This window comes from Psammomys obesus, unplaced genomic scaffold, assembly GCF_907164565.1.
Source record: "Psammomys obesus unplaced genomic scaffold, mPsaObe1.curated_primary_1811, whole genome shotgun sequence".
NCBI lineage: Eukaryota > Metazoa > Chordata > Mammalia > Rodentia > Muridae > Psammomys > Psammomys obesus.
Genome location: NW_026592636.1, coordinates 3,713,313 through 3,732,530, shown reverse-complemented (window position 1 = coordinate 3,732,530; position 19,218 = coordinate 3,713,313). Strand labels below are relative to the sequence as shown.

The 19,218-nt window shown below is 53.9% G+C and overlaps 1 protein-coding gene across 3 annotated transcripts; it reads right to left on the bottom strand.

Annotated features, from left to right (window-relative positions):
- Nucleotides 1-7,205: 7,205 nt before the first annotated feature.
- Nucleotides 7,206-16,446, bottom strand: Clcf1 (cardiotrophin like cytokine factor 1). 3 transcript variants are annotated; one of them, XM_055614548.1, is made up of 3 exons: nucleotides 16,260-16,446; nucleotides 10,434-10,600; nucleotides 7,206-8,668 (listed from the first exon to the last, which is right to left on the bottom strand). In XM_055614548.1, the coding sequence occupies exons 1-3, from the start codon at nucleotides 16,435-16,437 to the stop codon at nucleotides 8,174-8,176; spliced, it is 840 nt and encodes a 279-aa protein (XP_055470523.1). In that variant the 5' UTR covers nucleotides 16,438-16,446; the 3' UTR covers nucleotides 7,206-8,173. The 3 variants fall into 3 exon arrangements, with proteins under 3 accessions (XP_055470523.1, XP_055470524.1, XP_055470522.1); XM_055614549.1 differs by lacking the exon at nucleotides 16,260-16,446 and adding an exon at nucleotides 14,995-15,747; XM_055614547.1 differs by lacking the exon at nucleotides 16,260-16,446 and having other exon boundaries at nucleotides 10,434-14,258.
- Between the last annotated feature and the right edge of the window lie 2,772 nt (nucleotides 16,447-19,218).

The following is a 19,218-nucleotide window of genomic DNA, read 5'->3' as shown; positions in this document are numbered from 1 at the left end:
ATATATATATATATATATATATATATATATATATATATATATATATATATATATCTCAAAAGAGTTTTGTTTTGTTGGGCAGTTGGGAGGTGTAGGTAACTTGTGGCCAGGGCTCTTGGTGACAGACGCTGTGTAACCAGCTGTCCTTATGCTCCAGAAGCCCCCAGCTTACAGGGAGGCACACACAGTTGTCAGTCCTGGGCAGGAGGGCAGGAGGAAGGGCTCCTTAGAGCTCAAGGAGCTGGCAAGTGCTGGGAGAAGACCTCCAGGAGGTAGACTGTTGTAAACAGTGCCTCTCAGTTCTCTCCTCATGACCTTTGTCTTGGGGCTCCTGTCATCGCTGACTCACCCCTACTACCACCTCCCCCTCACCAACTTCCTGGCAGCGGGTGAACGTGCTGGCCAGTGGGAGTCTGGGAACCAGCACCGGGACTGACCAGCACTAATTCACTCTGGAGAGCCCATCCGGTTCTTCCTTCCGGGCTGTGGGCTCTAATGATGGCTGCTGGGAGGCCTTTGCCCTCCTTCTCTGAAGCCCTGAGACATGGCTTAGGCAGCAATGGGGTTTTTGTGAGTGTGGAGACACAGATCACCCTGGATAGGAGCCCACCAGTGGGGAGGAGAAGGCCGTGACTCCAGGGACCCCATCTGGCCTGGCCTTCCTTATCAGCATCTTGAGGAAGAGGGAGCTGTAGGTACACTGTGAAGACCTATAAGGCCTTTCTCTGACCCATTGTTTGGGTTGTTGGTCCAGGCCTGCTTCCCATCTGTCTCCTGGACAAGTGGGGCCCACTTCTGAGGAGAAGGGGCCATGCAGAGTTAGGGAGGGGACCGCTAGGATTCCCTTCAAGAAAGAGAAAGGCTCAGGCATTAGGTCTAGTGAGGCAGAGTGCTCTATAGTGGGCTAGCTTCTAGGCTCTATGAGACTGACCATTCCTTCCTAAAAGAGCTTCAGAAAGGGACTCTGAGGCTGTTCCCAAAGATATGTGGCACCCACTTCCTGAGCCCATGAAGCCCCGAGGGAGCAGAGAGCCATGGGTGGGGCAGACCCCTCCTCATTCCTGTGCCCTCCCACCCCTGAAAGCTGATAGCCGTGGGGCCTGCCACCGCCCAGGAAGCGTGAAATGGGGTGTGCCGCTGGGCGGCCACAGCGGCTCCCACTGCTGCCTGGGCCTATTCCCCTCTCTCCTTTGGTGCCCCTGATACCTTGACCTGCTCTGTGGATCCTGGCTGGGCCGTTCCTACCTGTCTCCCCTCCCTCTAACTCCCACCCCGGTTCTGCCAGGCTCAGGCCCAGCTAGCTCACTGTCAGCCCTTAGAGATCCCGTGTTCAGCCCGAGTACAGAAACCCTAGCACTGGCCTTCCAGTGAGGGAGCTCTCCCTAAGAAGCATGCTCTCTTCTCTCAGTCAGCACTGGGACCATCCTGGCCTGCTCAGCATCCGATGGTTCTCTAAGGTGTTTGGAGAACTGAGTAGCCCTTGGCCTCCTATTGTTGTGTGTTTTCCAACTTTCTTCCCTAACCTTCTTTCCCTTCTTACCTAGAACACTCTGCCTGACACAGGCAGCTTCCTGGGCCCATCCACTAAATTGTTGTTCAGCTCTCAGAGTGGAGACAAGGCTGGTGGTCTGAGTTGAGGGCTCAAGTTCTGTCTTGTATGAGAAGTGTCCTTGGTCAGCACTGACTTCAGAAGCTGGCGCTGGAACTAGGAGTTAAGTCATGCACCTTGGAAATACCTAAAGCCTTTCTAGGTTCAAGTCCCCGTGGAAAAAGAAGAACAAACAACTTGAACAGAAGCCCAGAACCGAGACTCACAGGGGCTGAGACTTACCGCTGACTGTTCCAGTGGACCCCAGATTAAGCTTGGCTTAAGTCTGGCAGTCTGGGTGTGGTCAGCACTGTATACACACGCACACACACACACTCACTCACACTCAACTCTCCCCCGGCTCCCGGCCCTGCTACTCACTCTGAACTGAAAACCATTCCAGCTCAGGGATCCTGGGCAGCCAGATGAGCCCCCCAAACATCTTCCTTTTGCTGTCTTCATTCTTTTCCCACGTTGTATTTCTTTAGGCTCTCCTCCTAGTCCCTGCCTACCCCCTCAGACACAGCTCCTCAGCCTGGTATGTTCTGAGCTTCATGGGTGTACAGGGTAGAGGAATAGGAAGTTTTCCCTAGGTCTTGTGTCTGTTCTGCCCATGAACTTTCCACACCAGCTCTGGTCAGCTCCCCTTTGACCTGGGCCAACAGTTCTGAAGAAATTCTGGAGAAGATCTGAAACCGCACCCTTCTAGTCATCTCTCACTGTGGCCACCAGGTGTCAGACTTTGTCCAGGAGGAAAGAGATCCTAATTAGTTCCTAAGAGCCACGTCCTGGAGGTTAAGGCAAATTGGGGAGGGACCTCCAAGTTATCTCTGAACTAGCCAGGCACAGGACCCTAACTAAAGGTTAAGATAAAAATGACCGGGACTCAGACCCAAAGCTTTCTCACAATTACTCCCTCTGCTGGCAAAGGTTTTGTTCCCTGCTAGGAAATTTGGGAGTTAAGAAGCTCAAGAATTGAGAGGACAGAGGCAGGGGCACTTTTGGCTCCAGAGAAGAAGGGAGAACTCGGAGGGAACAATGCAGCCAGCCCCAAAATGCTGATTTTTGTGCTCTAGGCTAAGGAAAACAAAGGACCTTCTCAATTTTGGGTAGCTGTGGCTGTGCCAACTGGTGAATGTGTTTGTATAAGATTGGTGCTTGAGTGACAATGACTTCCCTGGCTGCTGAGGGGTCCCTGAGTCCCAGATGTTGTGTCATTCTCTGGTGAGGTATAGTAATTTGCCTCTGCCCAGGGCCTCCTCAGTACTGGCCTTAACCTCCAGGAAGCTGCCTTCTCTTCTAGGTGTGGGGTTTCATCGCCTGTACATCTTCTCCAACATAGGTGCATTTCTAAGCGTGGAAGATGACAGTGAGGTTTCTAATATACATGTGCTCTCTGGAGAGGATAAGAGGGAAGGTCGTCCCCTCTCATCTCCACTCAGTCCTTCGAACCCTCAGAACACAGGACTTCAGGGGACAATGCATTTAGGCAAGAGGTGGAGGCATAGTAAAGAGAGGGCATTTTTCAAGGCCAAGGACCAGAAAGACAGCATGGCAAAGTCAAGAGACAAGGGACCCTAGGGCGCTCGAAATGGAACTGTTGAGCAATTGTGAGCCATTGTGTCATACACTGCAAGCAGAGTAAGCAGCAGAAGGAACAAAGGCAGGGCCAGGCCTGGAAGATGCTTCATGTGGGGAGCTCTGGAATTCACACATAAAGCTAGGGTGGTGGCCTTACCTGGTAGCCACAGTTGAGAACAGGTTCAGAGAGCACTTCAGGGCTCTAGTTTTTGGTGTTTCGCTTGTTTTGTTTTTGTTACTTTCTTTCTTGTGTGGGGGTATGAGCATATGAGTGCGGGTTCTCATAGAGGCCAAAGGCATTAGATCCCCCTGGAGCTGAAATTACAGGCCGTTGTGAGCCACTCTGTGGGTACTGTGGATCAGACTTGGGTCCTCTGCAAGAGTAGTATGTGCTCTTAACAACTGAACCATCTCTTGAGCGCTGGCAGGTTACAACTCTTAAGTAAGGTCTTAGAGTCAGAAGCCCAGGTATTGAGAAACCAAGGCACACAGCAAGACTACCTGGATCCCTGCGATGTTATGAGGCAGAGCACTGTCCCCAGAAGTCCTAGGTTCTGAGTGAGAGTGGAGATGAGAGGGGATGACTTTCCCCTTGTCCTCTCCAGAGAGCACATGTGTATTGGAAAGCTCCCTGTTGTCTTCCACGCTTGGAAATGCACCTGTGTTGGAGAAGATGCCTAGGAACCAAAACCCCACACCTAGGAGAGAAGGCAGCTTTCTGGAGGCTAAGAGCCAGTACTGAGGATGCTCTGGGTACAGGCAAGCTGTTTCTGGCTTGGCAGGAAATGTCACAAATGGGATTCACAAGAAAGATGTGTTTGCTAAGATCACCTGGTTCTTCCCTGTGGCTGCTCAGCAAGCTTTTGGGCTCTCTGTTTTTTTATCTCTTCAGTTTATACCCCAAACCACTCCACTCTTCAGTTACCAATCTCCACATTTGGTAGCAGCATGTTTAGATCTCATGTGCTCGTGTGTGTGTGTGTGGTTTTTCGAGACAAGGTTTCTCTGTGTAGCCTTGGCTGTCCTGGAACTTACTCTGTAGACCAGGCTATCCTCGAACTCAGAGATCCACCTGCCTCTGCCTCCCAGAGTGCTGGGATTAAAGGTGCAAGCCATCATATCCAGCATGATCTCTTTTATTGAAAACAGACAAATGGGGGGGGGGGCTGGAAAAATGGCTCAGAGAACTGGCTGTACTTCCAAAGGTCCTAAGTTCAATTCCCAGCAACCATATGGTGGCTCATAACCATCTAAAATGAGATCTGGTGCCCTCTTCTGGCATGCAGGCCTATATGCAGGCACACATGCAGGTAAAATACTATATAAATAATAATTAAATAAAATATTAAAAAAAAAAGAAAACAGACAAATGATAAGTTTTCCTTGAACCAACCTGTGTCTCAGTGTCCTGTATGGTAAAGCACAGGGCACTGAGAATATGTATTCACTTCTGCTTTCTTTACACTCTATCTTTCTTGGATTCATAATTTGCTGTCTGCCTCTCACCTGCTATTTCAAAGATTCCTATGGGTTGTGCATGGTGGCACATGCCTATAATCCCAGCACTTAGGACACTGAAGCAGGAGGATCACTGAGTTTTAGGTAAGCCTGGTCTATATTCAAAACAACTTGCCTGTGTTTTTTAACTGCCTACACTAGTGTGTTCTCTACTTTCTTCTCTCAGTTCCTCTAAAGCATGAGTCTGCTGATCAGCTCTCAACTTCTAAACTTCTAAACTCTTCAAAACTCTTTTACATCAGTTTAAATCAATTGCTAAGGACTTCACTGTGATAGGCCTTATGCTGAACATTATCTGGACGCATGACTAAGCAATCCTGGAGCCTGGCCTCAAAATACTTTGCTCCTGAAAAGGAGAGTTAGTTGTGTCTTGCCTCATCTCTGCCGGTCCAAACTCTTCCTGCTCTCTGAGAATGGTACTGAATCTGTGCTGTGACTTTAAGCAGCAGGTGTGCTGAGCACTTGCTGTGGGCCAGGCACTACATGCACCAATGCTTTAGCACTGCTGCTTCCCCACAGCCGACGCCTCTCACCCATGAGGCACGGCTCTCTGCCCTAGACTTACATTTGATGGGTCTGCCTGCTTGACTTCCTACCTTTCTTAGTATGTATTGGTTCTCTTCTTCTGTCCTGTGGGTTCCAGGGATCAAACTCAGGTGGTTTGGCCTGGCAGCAGGCACGGTTACCCACTGGGCCATCTCCCTGGCCCATTGCCCAGGTCTTTCTACATGTAAGCAGATCTGCTTTACCATATCCTAACGTTTATGGGAGGTCTCCCTGCTCCCTTTTCTAGATTTTTTTTTGTTCCACACTTACAGAATACATTCACAAAACACCTTTAGGTTGGAGCCTGAGCTGGGTGCCAGCACAAAGCAAAGAAGGAAAGAGCAGAATATGGTAGTGTCCACTCTTTAACCTAGCACTGCAGAGGTCGGGGCAAGAGAATTGCCAAGTTTAAAGGCAGCCTAAGCTATAGAATGAGAAAAAAAGCTGGGGAGGGGGAAGGAGAAGGAAGAGAAGGGGGAAAGGAGAGGAAAAAAGAGGGAGGATGAGGGAGAAAAGGAATAAAGGGAGAGAGGAGGAAAAATGTTAAAGAGGACAACTTGGAGCCTTAAAAACCTTATCAGCTAATACTGCATGATCTCCTGAACTCTGACAAGACAGGACCCTTGCTTTCCTTAATGTCTTCCTCACTGCTCTTTGCTTAATGATTTGTATATCACAGGCCAAGATATATGTATTGCATGTGTGTAGAGAAAGCCTGATGCCCTTTCTAGTGTGTCTTATTAGGCAAAGGGGCAGCATATTCTGAGTGTCTGGACAGATGTCTCAGCCCATAGAAGCAGCATGTTCCACTTGGGCCAGGTGACTTAGGGCATGATGCTGAGGCTAGTCCATAGACAATCAGAAACTCCTCTGCCTACACTCTCACCTCACCCTTTTCTAGGGCTCATGAACTTGCTTGTCCACTACATCATGTAATTGGGCTTCTAGACATTATTTCAGGGAAGCTGCTCTTTCTTCCCAAGCAGATTGCAAATTCCACAAGGGCAGATGCCAAGTTAGGTCTGAGTCTTCTTTTGGTTTCAATATACTCAGCCAGCACGGTGAAGGACAGGTAATTAGGTCTTTAAAGTATCTGTCAACTGACCAGCACTACCATCATTTGTTTTTTCCTTGCTTAAGGCATTCTCTCTAGGAGGCTCTCATAAAATATCCATGTGTTTCCTGGGAACAATTAACCCATTAATTTGCCCAGAAGCTCACAACTAGTATGTCATGAAACAGGGATTTGTCCCAGCTAATCTGTAATTACTACAATGGTTGCTGTTATAGCCAAATACCTTTAATATCTCTATTGCCCTCTCCAACAATTGCCTAAAGATATCTAATTATCCCCACTTTACAGAGAGAGAAACCAACGACTAGAAAAGTTTGTCTAAAGTTATCCAGCTAACAGGCCATAAAATGAGACTGGAGTTCAGATTATCCCTCCCATTCTCTTACAGTCCAGAAAGTATTCTCTCCCCAAATAGGCTTTCACATTGGAGGGAAACAAACTCATAGGGTAAAGAACACTGATTGGCTGCTGTCCATCACCCTGCCTGGGAGAAGAGTGAGATGAAGGCCCCAGCAGGCAGCCACTTAGAGGAGCCTGGGAAAGCTTGGAACTCAATGTCAGGGGTTAGTGATTAGTAAGTCAGAGAGGAACATAACAGTTCTCCCCACCAAGTGCAGGTTGAGCTAGAGTGGAGAAATTCAAGGCCAGACAAATCTGGGACACTAGTAAAGCAGTCCAGAGACAAGGAAGACTGACAGACACCATGAAACACATACATTTATCTGGGAGGACCAAGGCATTGTGGGTATGGCGAAGGAGTGGATGGGTTCCAGGAGTCTGTGTTGCTCCAGGGCCAGCCTATACCTCTATGGTATAAAGAGACAATAAGAACCCCAGCAGGCAGGGCTAGGATCACCAGCAACATACCCCAGGAAGATTGCCAGCTGGGAAAGAGTCCACGATCTGGGGAAAGCATTTTATTTGTTAATACAAGAATAGAAATTCTGCAATAAATATAATCTAATAAATAACATCTCCAAATAAATAAATATTAATACAACAAAATTAGAGTCATGAGTGGGTGGGCTGGGGATAGAGCCTGGGGGAGCCATCCCCCTCACCCCACAATGCTACTGCAATGTAAACTTTCAGGAAACCCTGTGGCTGTGGCTATGGCTGCCCTCCCCAGCCCAGGCAACCACAGATACCCTGGGAAAGGGGGCAGAGAGGAGGCACCGAGATGCCGGCAAGAAAATTCAAGGCAAGGTCCTGATGCTCAACATGGCTTTGCTTCCCGCCCTGTGCCACCAATTGCCTTGGTGACTGCTGGGGCTGGTCTGTCCCTGGCCTTTTCTTTTAATATTACATCTGGTTTCTAGGCCACCTCCGGCATAGCCCCACCCCCTCCACCTTCTATCACACTCTTCTTTAGACTGGTTGCCTTGCTTCCTGAACAGGATATGTAGTTATTAGGGTAGGGGAGCAACACCCATCCAAGGAGAGGGAGGGAAGCCAAGAGTCTTTACCCCAGCAAGGCACATGCTACAGTGGCCCCCACCCATGCCCTTCAGGTGTGCTTCTGCAAGTGCCACATGAGGAACTGAGTGGGTACTGGCAAGTGGCAAGCAGAAAGCAGGAGGGAGAGCCTTTACAGCCACCTGAGCCATTCAGCTCCCTCAAGCGCTACCTCTGTGTTAACAGGGTGGTACCCACTGGACCTTCTTCCCAGACCCTAGGACCCCAGGAGCTAGTCAGGAGACAGGGCTTATCAAGCTACACGCCTACACTTCCCATCCAAGGCCAAGGAGGGCAGAGCTCCCACTGTCTGTTTCCCGGCTCAACAAATGTTGGTACTCAGGTTTTTTCACCCCAGAATGGAGGCACAGCTGACTGGGGATGGGGGTGGGGGCGTTAAGGGTCAGAGATCAGAAGCCGTGGGCCTCCAGGTGCAGGGTGGCTGGCGCCACCGGAGGCTGCATCTTCTTCTTCAGCCTGTTCAGGTCCTTGGCTGAGCGCCACAACCAGGTCTGCAGCTCCTTCAGCAACCAGAAGTCATCCATCTTCTGGAGGAAGTCACTGTGGGCAGGGCCAGGGGCCCAGGCTGGCTCAGTCCCTGGCAGAGGCTGGGGCAGTGGGTAACCAAGAGCTGCCATGACACCTGCAATGCTGCCTAGCAGACCCTGGAGACTGGTACAGAAATGTGCCAGACTGCGCCGAAGTTCAGCTGTGGCAGCTTGACGGTTGAGGCCACGTAAGTAGCACAGGAGGTGGCTGTAGGCCTCATAGTTCTGGGTCAGCCGCAGCTTGTCATTGAGGCTTCGCCACACTTCCAAGTTGACAGTGGCCCTGGGCAGAGTCTCTGCCCCCAACCGAGGAGGATTGAAGTCAGGCTCGTTGAAGGGGGGCCCCAGGTAGTTCAGCTGTGAAAAGGAGAGGGCAATGGGGAAGGAAGAGAGCAGAGCTGCCAGCTCGCCACCAGAGAGGGACCTCCTCTCAAAGCTTCTATTGCTCTTGCCCCCTGACTTGGAGGCCTCTGTTCACAGACCTCCTGAGTTTTTCCAGCAAGTGTGTCATTTGCATGGAGGTGACAGGTGAAGCACACCTATGGACAGGTGTGGAAAGAGAAAACCACGAAGGAGCCACTCAGGAAGGACGTGCTGATTGGCTGGGCGTAGAGTGCCCACCATAGGGCAGGGCAGAGAAGAAGAGGAGCCCGAGGAGCCAGGAGGCCAGGCTGGAGAGGTAGAAGGTGGCCTCTGAGAGTGCAGGCCAGGGAAGAGCTCAGGAAGGCAGCAGAGGTCCGCAGGGCAGTTGCAGAACATGAAAGTGAGCCGTGGAAAATGCTGTCGGGTTTGGTGAGAAGGAGGTGCCTGATGACCTGGGACAGACGGTTGCCGTGGCCTGGAAGCCAGATTGCAGGGGGTTAAGAAATGAGTAGGTGGAGAGGAAGTGGAGACAGAGGGTGTAGAAGACTCCTTCAAGAAATCTGGCAGAGGAAGTCAGGAGAGAAAGGGTCGGAACTAGAAAGGGTAGCAGACTCAAGCAGAAGTTTTCTGCGCAGGGAAACCAGCCAGCATCAAAGGCAAAGGGATCTGGTGACACCAGAACTCCTCTTCAACAGGCCCCATCCCTCAAGCCAACGGGGCAAGGGATTATAATGTACTCACCAACACCCCAAAGAAGAGGATTCAGTTGCTAGAAGCAGAGCTGTAAAAGGAAGAAACTGAGGAAATCTCAAGAGAGGATAGGAGGAAGGGCATGGAAGGCAGTACAGCTTAGGGAAGAGGGCAAAGCCCTTGCCAATGCCTCAGGGGAACAGCCTGAGGCCCAGGGAAGGGGATGTGGGAGATGTGCAACTGGGAGGGAAGAGAAGAGGGGCGAGGCCTGGGGTAGGCAAGGGCCCAGGGGGAGGCTCACACACTGACAAGCACAGAGACAAACTAATTTCCTCGGTGTATCCTGGGGCTGGAGCCAGCTCCCCCGCCACCCTCCTCCCTTTTTCTTCCCTGGCTCAGGAGTGGGGTCTGGGATGTGGAAGAGGAACACGGGAAGAGGGGCCTGTTCCCCATGGTCCTCAGCGCCTCCAATCCTCTTTCCTTTTCTCCTGGGCTCTAGGAATATCTCTGGACTATCCACAAATTCTTCTGGTGTAACCACCCTCCACATCCTGAACCCCTTGTCATGACTGCCCGAGATTCTTTGTAGACCCCTCCTCCGACCCCCTAAGAGGCCTGTGAAGGATGGGTGAGGCAGACAGAGGGAGGCCCATGGGTCTAGAACAACAGGGCCCCAGGTCTGGGGGGAGAGGCGAGCTGGAACACAAGCATAGAAGGTGGGGCCCCTCTGTCCCCACCCAGCCCCACCCTTGCAAGAGACACCACAACACGGTGTAAACAGAGGAGACTTCCCCAGCCCCCAGGGGGAGGCAGGCAACTGGGCTGGCAGCCAATGGGGCAATGGGCCAAGGCGGGTTCGAGGCCTGCCCACATGCCTAGTCCTGGGGCCAGGATGGGGGGGGAGCACCTGAGAGGGAAGGGCAGGAGATAAGCCAGATGGAGACACTGTGTTGACCCAAAGGATCTCCGATCACCCCATCATTCATCAAGACCCCTACACCATGCCCTCCCTTCTCCAAAGCCTCTACCCCCCCCTTTGCCAAGTGACCAAAGTAAACGGGATACTCACGTAGGTCCCAGCCAAGCTGCGGAGTTGGTGCTCCAGGTAGCGGGTGAGGTCATAGGTTTTCTGGATGGAGGGGCCAGGGCCTGGATCTCCCGTGCGATTAAGAGCTGGCACTGCAGGGAGGTGCCACAGCACTGCGCATAGGCAAGCTAGCATCCCCCACGAGTCCCCTGTGGACAGGGTGGTTAAGAAGTATGAGGGAGGGCCCTGGCCCAAGTGGGGAACAGCTGGCAGCCCCTCAGGTGTCTGTCCCCACCTTGGGCTAGGAAGGGGGGTGAGAGACCAGATGGGAGGGGGAGGGTAACACTGCTGGTCCAGGAGTGTATGTGGGAGTATGTAAGTCCTGGCATTCATGTCTATCAGTAGATACTTGACTGCATCTGTCAGCTAAAAGTCTTTGGCATGTATGTCCCTATATGTGCCAAATATGTATGCATGTGTGTACTCAGAGGGGCAGGCCAGGCTTTAGGGACTTTGTATCAATACGCTGGAGTCCCAGTTGTGTCCCGGCGTCTTCTCCATGCCTTGCAGGAACTAGTCCCACTGCCGCAGGAACTAGGGGGTGGAGATATGGCATATGTTAGCTCTGGCAAGCTGCGAGCAGTGAGCCCTGTGCAAGAGTGAAAAGCCAAGGTTCCACAGCCAAGGTCAAGCTGAAGGGTCCAAGATGGTTGGTGGATTAGAGGTGGCGGGTGTACACTACGGTGTTTTCTGGGTGTTGTGAGGGGAGGATGGGGTTAGTTGAAGTATAAGAGGACATAGCATTCCCCTTAGTAGCAATGTACAAGTTTGATTTCCTCTACTTCTTTTTCCAGTAGCGCTAGGATTAAACCCAGGGCCTGTTCATGCAGGCAAGTGTTCTAACACCTAACTGTAGCCCCAGCCCTTCTCTGTTTTTTGAGACAGGGTCCCCCTAAGTCTCCCAAGCTACTTGTGAACTTATGATCTTCCTGCTTCAGCCTCCCGAGTAGCAGGGATGCTGGGCTTGTACCAACAGGCCCTGCCGGTGTCTTGCCTATCTTTACTGGGAGAGCATCAAGCGGAAAGAGGAGAGTTTAAAGAGGCAGGCTGAGCCACAAAAGAAAGTGGAGAGTTTGAGTCCCAGAAGCCAGGAGTTGAGGCTGGGAAAAGGGCCAGAGTCAGGTGGGAAACGTGCTTTTCTAAATGGCTTTTTAGGTGAGGTCCAAGATCAAAATCAGTGCCTATCTGGGCTAGGTCAGGGTAGGAGTGTAATTACCAATGGGCTAAGTTAGACTTGAGGACTAGGTTAGTCTTAACATTTCAGATGAATTTAGATTTGGGATTTGGTTGAATGAGTGTGGTTGAGATTTGAGTCCAGGAGGGGGTTGTGGTTAGGTCTGGGCAGGCAGAAGGTTTGTCTTCAAGATCTGTGAATTTGTTGCTTTACACGTCAGATAGAATGGTGTTTGGCATGTCACAAAAAGCAGGGCTATTTTGGATTTTAAGCTTAGATAGGTATGAGATCAAGTGGTTTCTTTCCTCTAGTTTACATTTCATACTTCCAGATTTTTCTATAATGACATGTTTCGTAGAAACAAGTGGATCGGCTTAACAACCTGACTGTATTCAGACTGGGGATAGGGTGTGGCGTTAAGAAGGCATGAAGACTAGATTAGGGTTAGAGTCTGTCATAATGCTCAGTCTTTAGGGCTTTAGAGGGTCTATCACATTGAGAATACAGGAGGCAGCCGAGGCTTTTTGCTATGGCACAAACACTCAGGGCAGACTAGCAGGTGCTTGACTAGCTGGCTAGCTAGCTCTGCAGGTGGAGCATAGGACCCCTGGTCTTTGGAATGAAAGGATCTTTGAGTGTGTGTGTATGTGTGAGAGCGGGTACACGCACATGCACACGTGCACATATGTGTGTAAGTTCACATGTGTTTTCAGACAGCAGGGTCAGACACTTAACTGCTTCCTGGGCAAACAGGCTCCACTTTTCTCTCTCCTATCTGCAGCCGGTGTTCCTTCCCTGGTCCTTTCCCTACTTCTTACCTGACTGTTTTTCCTTTCTAGTCCTTGATCATTGAATCCCCAAATATGTCCAAGTCCTCCTCCTCTGTACTCAGCCCTGAGCATGTGGCTAAGCCTCCTGTAGGACCCTGTGGGTATCATGAAGGGTTAGTTTGAGAGACCATGATAAGTGGCTCTTCCAGCCTCAAAACAGCTTTTAGGATGGAGTATGCCTTTGCTGGAAGTTAGTGGCATTGCCAAAGTCCTGCCAAAGCAGAAAGTAGAGGCTTGGCTGGCCTTTTCACCCCACCCTGCCGGAGGCAGCCCTGTCATCCAGAAAATCCTGGACTAGGCTCTGTCTGTCCCATAACAGGAGGTACAGTCAGGAGCCCAGCCTGAAGCATGTCTCCCCCTCCCTTCCTGGGCCCTGTGGGACATCCCTGGGGAGAAGAGCTCCTTACACTGGGACAACAGGGGGGAAAAAGCCTTTGGATAAACAAAAGCTAAGTCATCTGGGCAGAAAAACGGCTCATGAAATTAACCAGACCAGGCCGGTGTTTCCAGGAATATTTCAGTTCTGAGGTAACCGTGTCACTGCAGGCTGGGGGGTGGGGGGACACAGGAGAACAGAAGGAGCCTACTGACCAGTCCTAGAGAGAAGCAGAAAGAAGCACATGGGAGTCGGGAGTCGTAGGGATCAGAGCGGAGGTCAGCAGAGGAGAAAGGGGCAGGTGAAGTAGAGGGCTCTGCTCTGTCCTATGGCAGCTCTGATCTTGGGCAAGATGTACCCATATCTCAGGCAGCCAAGCTGGAAGGCCTGGACACCTGAGCTCAGTGTGAGCACTGAGCCCGAGGCTCCCAGTGCCCAGGGGCAGATTGCTAGAGCCCAGCTCTTGACTTTCCTCTCCAGCTCATGGTATGCAGGTGGAGGCTACCATCAGGCTGCATCCCAGACCCATCCCCCAGCCTTGGTCCCCAGTCCCAGCTCTGCCTCTGGCTGCTGCCCACTGATTGTTTACATCCCCTTCTACTTGTGTTTATAAATCCGGCTGAGCACGTGAGGGGCTAATGAGCGCAGCTCACGTTTCCTGCTCCAGCACCCCTACACTCCCCATCCTGGCCCCTGCCAGGGCCAGCCCCTAATTCCATCCAGATCCCTGGGCCCTGGGAAACCAGGCCCCCTCATGAACACACACACACACACACACACACACACACACACACGCCCAAGGGCCACCCCCATACGCTATACACACAGGCCTTCTGCTCCTGGCCCATCCCACAGGCTGACCACCCTCGAGTGAGGGTGGGGGGCTCAGCAGTGCAGATGTCCAGGGTAGATCAGGGAGACTGCACCTGGGACTAGGGACTAACAGCTGTAAGTCCTAGACGTTGAGTCCAGAAGGCCTGTAGTCTAGGCTAAATATGGGAACCAGAAGGAAAGGTCGTGCTCTCTGTGCAGATCAGAACTAGCATCTGGGTGACTTTGGAGGAGTCCATTGAGGGGAGCTGGAGGAAGTAGCCTAAGAAGTAGTGAGGTGCAGGGGTCCTACCCAGAGAAAGGCCCTCGAAACCTAGTCTTTCCATCCTCAAGACTGGCTGCCCCCTTCTGTTTCTTCCTTCCTTCACATCTGCCTTCTCGGGTTCCCTTCTCCCAAGGCTGGTGAGGAATGGAATGGGAGCATTCCTGGGAAGGTGGGCCTGGAAGTCAGGAGACCTAGCTCGGCCATGAACCCATGTGGTGCCAATGGGCTTCCATAAGGAGATCACACTGTGCTTGCTAAAGTTCCTCCCAGCTGAATCCTGTGGGGCTCCATCTCTGTGTCCTTTCCAACATTCCCATTTTCCCCTTTCTCTTCCCTTCTAATCCAAAACATAGAAGAAACTGGGGTCAGGGAAAGACGCAGAAGCAAGAAAGTCCTTTCCTTGTGAAGTCAACCCATGAGTTGCGCTTAGGCTGAGGGAAAAGCTGCTCTGCTGTGCCACAAGAGGGCTCTTGGTGTACTCTGGGAGATGAGAGTGAAGCCACAGCCACACGGCTGAGCAGCCCACTGAAGCCAGAAGCCGCCAGGGGAGGGGGCGGTGGTGAAGGAAATACTCCAGAGCTTGTGTGTGGGTGAACTGGAAAGGGCGTTGTGGTCAAGAGCATACAGAGGGGTGTGGGAGGGGCTGGAGAGTGTGCAGTGTGCGGGAGCCAGGGTGTGAACAGGCAGGTGGGATTATGGGGAGGAATGTGAAGTGTCAGGAATCAGTAGCTAGTGTAGAGGGGTGGCTTGCAGAAGTGTGAATTGGAAACCTTCAGTGTGCAGTCGGGGGCCCATTCCTCCAGTCAGCAGACACTTGTGGGGCTGCCCAGTGACAGTGGCTGCCATTTCTAGTTGTTCCTCCTCTGCCTGGAAGTGTGATCACAGGACACGAGAGCTAGAGGAGTGCACCTTCTCGGTTAGGGGATAAGAACTTGTTTCCCGTGGTGCGGGCGGACGGGATGGCAGTATGTACCAGACTGAGGCTGATACCTGTCAGAGACACTGAAAGCCAGAGATTTCCCAGGTCAGACTCGGGCAGAGAGAAGCGCGCGCCTGATGCTCCCCACCTCCAGTCTCTAAGTGTCGGACTGCGCTGCCATACATCCTCCGTCTGCCCTCCTTCCTCTTTTGGCAGGTTCTTCCTGCCGCTGGGCTCTGGAGAGCACAGGGGTCGGGGGTCTCCCGAAGGGAAGCCTCTCGGAGCCCAGAGTAATAGAGAGATAGGTAAGAACATGGGTGTGGTGACTCCGGAGGAGCTGCGCGGACCTTGCTCGAGGGGCTCAGCCCCGAGAACTGCGGCGGCGGGAGTCGGCAGTTGGCTGGCCCTACCTTCTCAGCCGTGACCTCTCGCTCTCGGACCCTCCCGGCAGCGGTGGCGCCTTCCCCTTGTGTGGCCCCGGCGCCCCCGGCCCCGCCCCGCCCCCGTCCGCTCCCTTCCCGGCGGCGGCGGGGGCGGAGGCGGGGTCCGGGCGCCGGGCTTCGGGGCTCGGCTGAGCCATTGCCCGCTCCGGCGCGTCCGCTCTCCGCCCGGCCCGCCCTCCTGCCACCGGCCGCCTGGCCAAGCAGTCGCTTGAGGGGGCTGCGGCAGCTCTCACGCTCCCGGGCCGCGGACGCACTCTTCCCTGCTAGGTCCAGCGGGCTGCGTCTCCCCCCACAGCGCCCTCCCGCAGTAATCACTCCCAGGCCACCGTGGGCCCGGGGCCCCGGCCGCCCCTACCTGCCCCCGGCTCCCGGGCGGTTGCAGCGGGAGTCCCGCGGCCCGGCCGCCCGGCCCAGCCAGGCTTCCTCTGCCCTCCGCCCTCCCCTCGCGCGCCCTCCTCCCCTCCCCGCGGGCCGAGGAAGGAGTTCCGCGCGGCCCGAGGTGTCGGCCTCCCCTCGCCTCCCGCTGCTCGGCCGCGGGCTCCCCCTCTGCCTCCCGCCCGCCCTCTTCCTCTGCTGGCCCCCTCCTCCCTCGCGCCGCGTCCCCCCCTCCCCGCACCCTCGCTGCCCGCCTCGGACTCGCTCGCCCCGACTCTGGCGAGGGGCTCTGTGTCCGCGGGTTCCAGGACCCCGCCTCGCCGCGGCTCCAGGTGGCCGTCCGTCCAGGTCTGAGAGTTGCCCGGACTCCCCGCCGCGCTCTCGGCCACCTCTCGGCTCCGCCGAGCGGACTCCAGGAATGCCGCGTCCCCACCCGGCCCCTCTCGAGGGCGCCCGGCCGAACCTCCCCAGCCGGAGCTCTGCTTCCCGGCCGGGCCCCGGGCTGGGGCTCCGAGGGTGGGGAGGAGGACGGGAACCGGATCTCACTGCTGCTGGGCGGGGGCAGAGGCCGAGGCCTCGGACGCCTGGCTCCTACCTGCTCGGAGGTCCATGGGGCTGGGGGCCGGGCCGGCCGGGCGCGGCTCCTCTCCCAGAGGCTGGCGGAGTGGGAGGGCGAGCCGCGGCTCCGGCGAAGCTTTAATAATCCCATCCGCCAGGCCCACTCGCAGGTTTTTTTCCCTCGGTTTCGCATTTTTTTTTTCGGTGTGGGACATTCTGCAAACTTTTTTTTTTTTTTTTCTGACGTGTAAAGCTGTAACCACAAATTGTAGCAGCCCTCCCCGGGTGGGGGGAAGAGGGGGGAGGAGGGAAGGGAGGGCTTCTGGGGCTCCTTTCCCTCCCACAACACTGAGGGGGGGGGTGAGGTGAGGCAAGGCTGACGGTACCACCCTAGGCCTCCTGGGGGAGGGGGCAGGGAGGGCATCGTCCCTCTGCAAACTCTTGAGAGCTTGGAGAGGGAGCTGGCCTTGGTGTGGCTTCTCTCTTGGTGTGGGCCAGGGCATACTGGCCTCCTTCCCTCTGCTCCCTACCGGGTTTAGGGTCCCGGTGCCCACCCTACCTCTGCCTCTTCATTTCTAACCTCTCCTCCCCCTCCCACTTGAGTAAATGCAATGACACATTCTCTCAAATGCCAGCAAGCTGGCCTCCAAGCAAGTGATGGTGTTTTTCCTGCTGCCCTTTGTCTGGGCTGACCGCCCCCCTTGCCTATTGTCCCGCCACTTGTCCCATTTCCAAAAGCTGGAGCTAAGTGAGGCGCCAGGGACTGGGGCAGGTGACTAACCAGCTCACAATGCCCCCTGAGGAGTGGAGAGGGCACCGGGGCCCAGCTTCTCACTCAAGTTCACAAGGGTTTTCATTCTTCCCAGTGACCAGGGAGAGTGCACATGGGTGGGGGATTTGTAATTCATTAATCAGCACAAGGCACCGGACCAGTTTCAACACCAGAGGCTTCACGGGTGACTCAGCGAGAACTCACAGATTCAAGGCCATGGACAGACCCAGCATCCCGTTTGTGAAATGCTTCCCCATCGAGACATTTGGCATCCTCTTCCCTTTGGGGTTTTGGGTTGTTGGTTTTTCCGGTGGTGAGGTAGGGGTGGTTTGGCAAGGAGCACTCTCCCTCCTTCCCCTCAGGCCTGGGCTGGGACTTTCTGAGTGGGAGACCTAGGGGACCCATAAGCCCAGACCCTCCCAGGAGGGTCTCCTTCCCTCCTCCTTCCTCCCTCTCCAAAGGGCTGCCAGGGAAAGTGAGCGAACAAGAGAGCTAGTGCAGAGGAAACAGCTGTCATCTGGGGCTTGGAGACAGCCCCATTCTGTGATTTTTCTTGGGGGACAGTCATTTGGTCCCCAAGCCTTGGGTGTTTGCAGAAGCATATCACTAATTAAGTCATCTGATAGTAAGTTGCTGTGTTGCTGTTTATTTGTAATCTCAACAGGGCCAGTCAGGGTGGCAGTCAGACCTGGAAGGTGATGCCTGTCTCTGGAGTGGCAGGAGACATTCATACCCCACTCTTGCTGGTGCCCCTGGGGAAGGAGGGCACTCTGCCAGTCTAGCACGGCCCCTCTGGCCTGTGGGTCAGAGTAGGCATCAGTCATGGCCAGTGCTGGCTTCCCAGGGCAGCACTTCCCTTTTCTGCACTGGAGAACTGAGGTGGGGGGGGGTGGGGGGGGTGGGGAAGAAGTTTGTTTTCAATTACCTCACTGGAGTGGGACAGACTTTGTTGTTGGGTTGTTTCTTTCTATTTTTTCCCTCTCTCCCTTCCTTTCTCTCTCCCTCATCCCCCCCACCTTTTTTTTCTGAACAAGAAGAAAAAGCTGAGAATGGAGAGCTGGTCTCTGGTGGGGGCAGGGGACTCTAGAGCATCAGTAGCTGCTCTGATGAAAAGTGCCTTGGAGGGGCCCTTGTGAAAAGTGCTTAGGCCTCCCTCCCCCACCGCCCCACCCCTCCACCAGCCAGGGCTCTGGAGTTTCAATGACATTCTTGGCCAATGAGCCTAACCATCTCTTGATGCTCATGCCAAGGTCAAGAAGGCAGATGCCCACAAGTAACTGACCCAGAGTGGAGCAAGAGGTCTCCTAGAAGGGAGCAAGGAAGGGAAGGGGAGCAGCCTGAAAGCCCAGCTTGGGCTGTGCAGTTCCATGGCTTGCCCCTAGTGGAAAGGCTTTGCAGACAATGTGGTTTGGATTTGGCTGAGCCCCCTCGGCACCTTATAAAGCACCTTGCTGAGTCAGGGGGAAAGCAGCCTCAATGAAGAGAGAGGGAAGAGGGTTGAGAAAGAGAAGGAAGGAGGGCTGAGGGGGAGAGAAAGGAAGGATAAAGGAGAAGGGACCTGTGAAAGGAGGGAGGAGACAGAGAGGAAAGTAGGTAGGAGAGGGAAGGAGGAGAGCCTGTAGTTACAGAAGGATGAGGAAGGCGCTGATGAAGAGGAACAGCCTCTTAGTATGGCTGGAGAGAGGGTTCTACAGGGTCATTCCCCCCCCTGCCCCCCCCCCGCCCCGGCCGCAGCAAGGAGTCTCTAAGGCGCTGGCTTGCAGGAACTGTGGGCAGTTCCCAGCAGATCCAGCCCAGGTGGGGAGCAGCCTTTACAAACGGCTCCTGGGGCTCACTGTTTACCTTATGATTCTTAATGTAGTGACCCCACATTCTAGGGAAGTCAAATTCTCCCTTAGCCCCATGTCTGGACGTGCCTCTCTGCCCTCTCCCCTCACCCAGTCCCCAACTCCTGCAGTGCCAAAGGGAAAATCAACTCCATCTCCAAGCTGCCAGTGCCCCTCTGCCATGTCTGGGCAAAGGCAGCAAGCTAGAAGCTGCCAGTTGAGGTGGGGTGGGGGCCAGAGTGAAAACTTTTCGTCCTGCCAAATCTCCAGTAGGGGTGGGCTGCTGGAATTTGGGGGAGAAGGAAGAAAGGAAAGTGAATCAGGAGAGTGCCCCCCAGGGTTTCTGTGAAGGGTGGGGCAGGACAGGTGCTGATTTCCGGTTTCCTACTGAAGGGCTG

Coding starts and splice junctions, on each gene's coding strand:
- Clcf1 (XM_055614547.1), bottom strand. CDS start 10,784: ATGAATGCCAGGACTTACATACTCCCACATACACTCCTGGACCAGCAG. Junction 8,669..10,433: donor GCAGCTTGGCTGGGACCTAC/GTGAGTATCCCG, acceptor TCCTTTTCACAG/CTGAACTACCTGGGGCCCCC.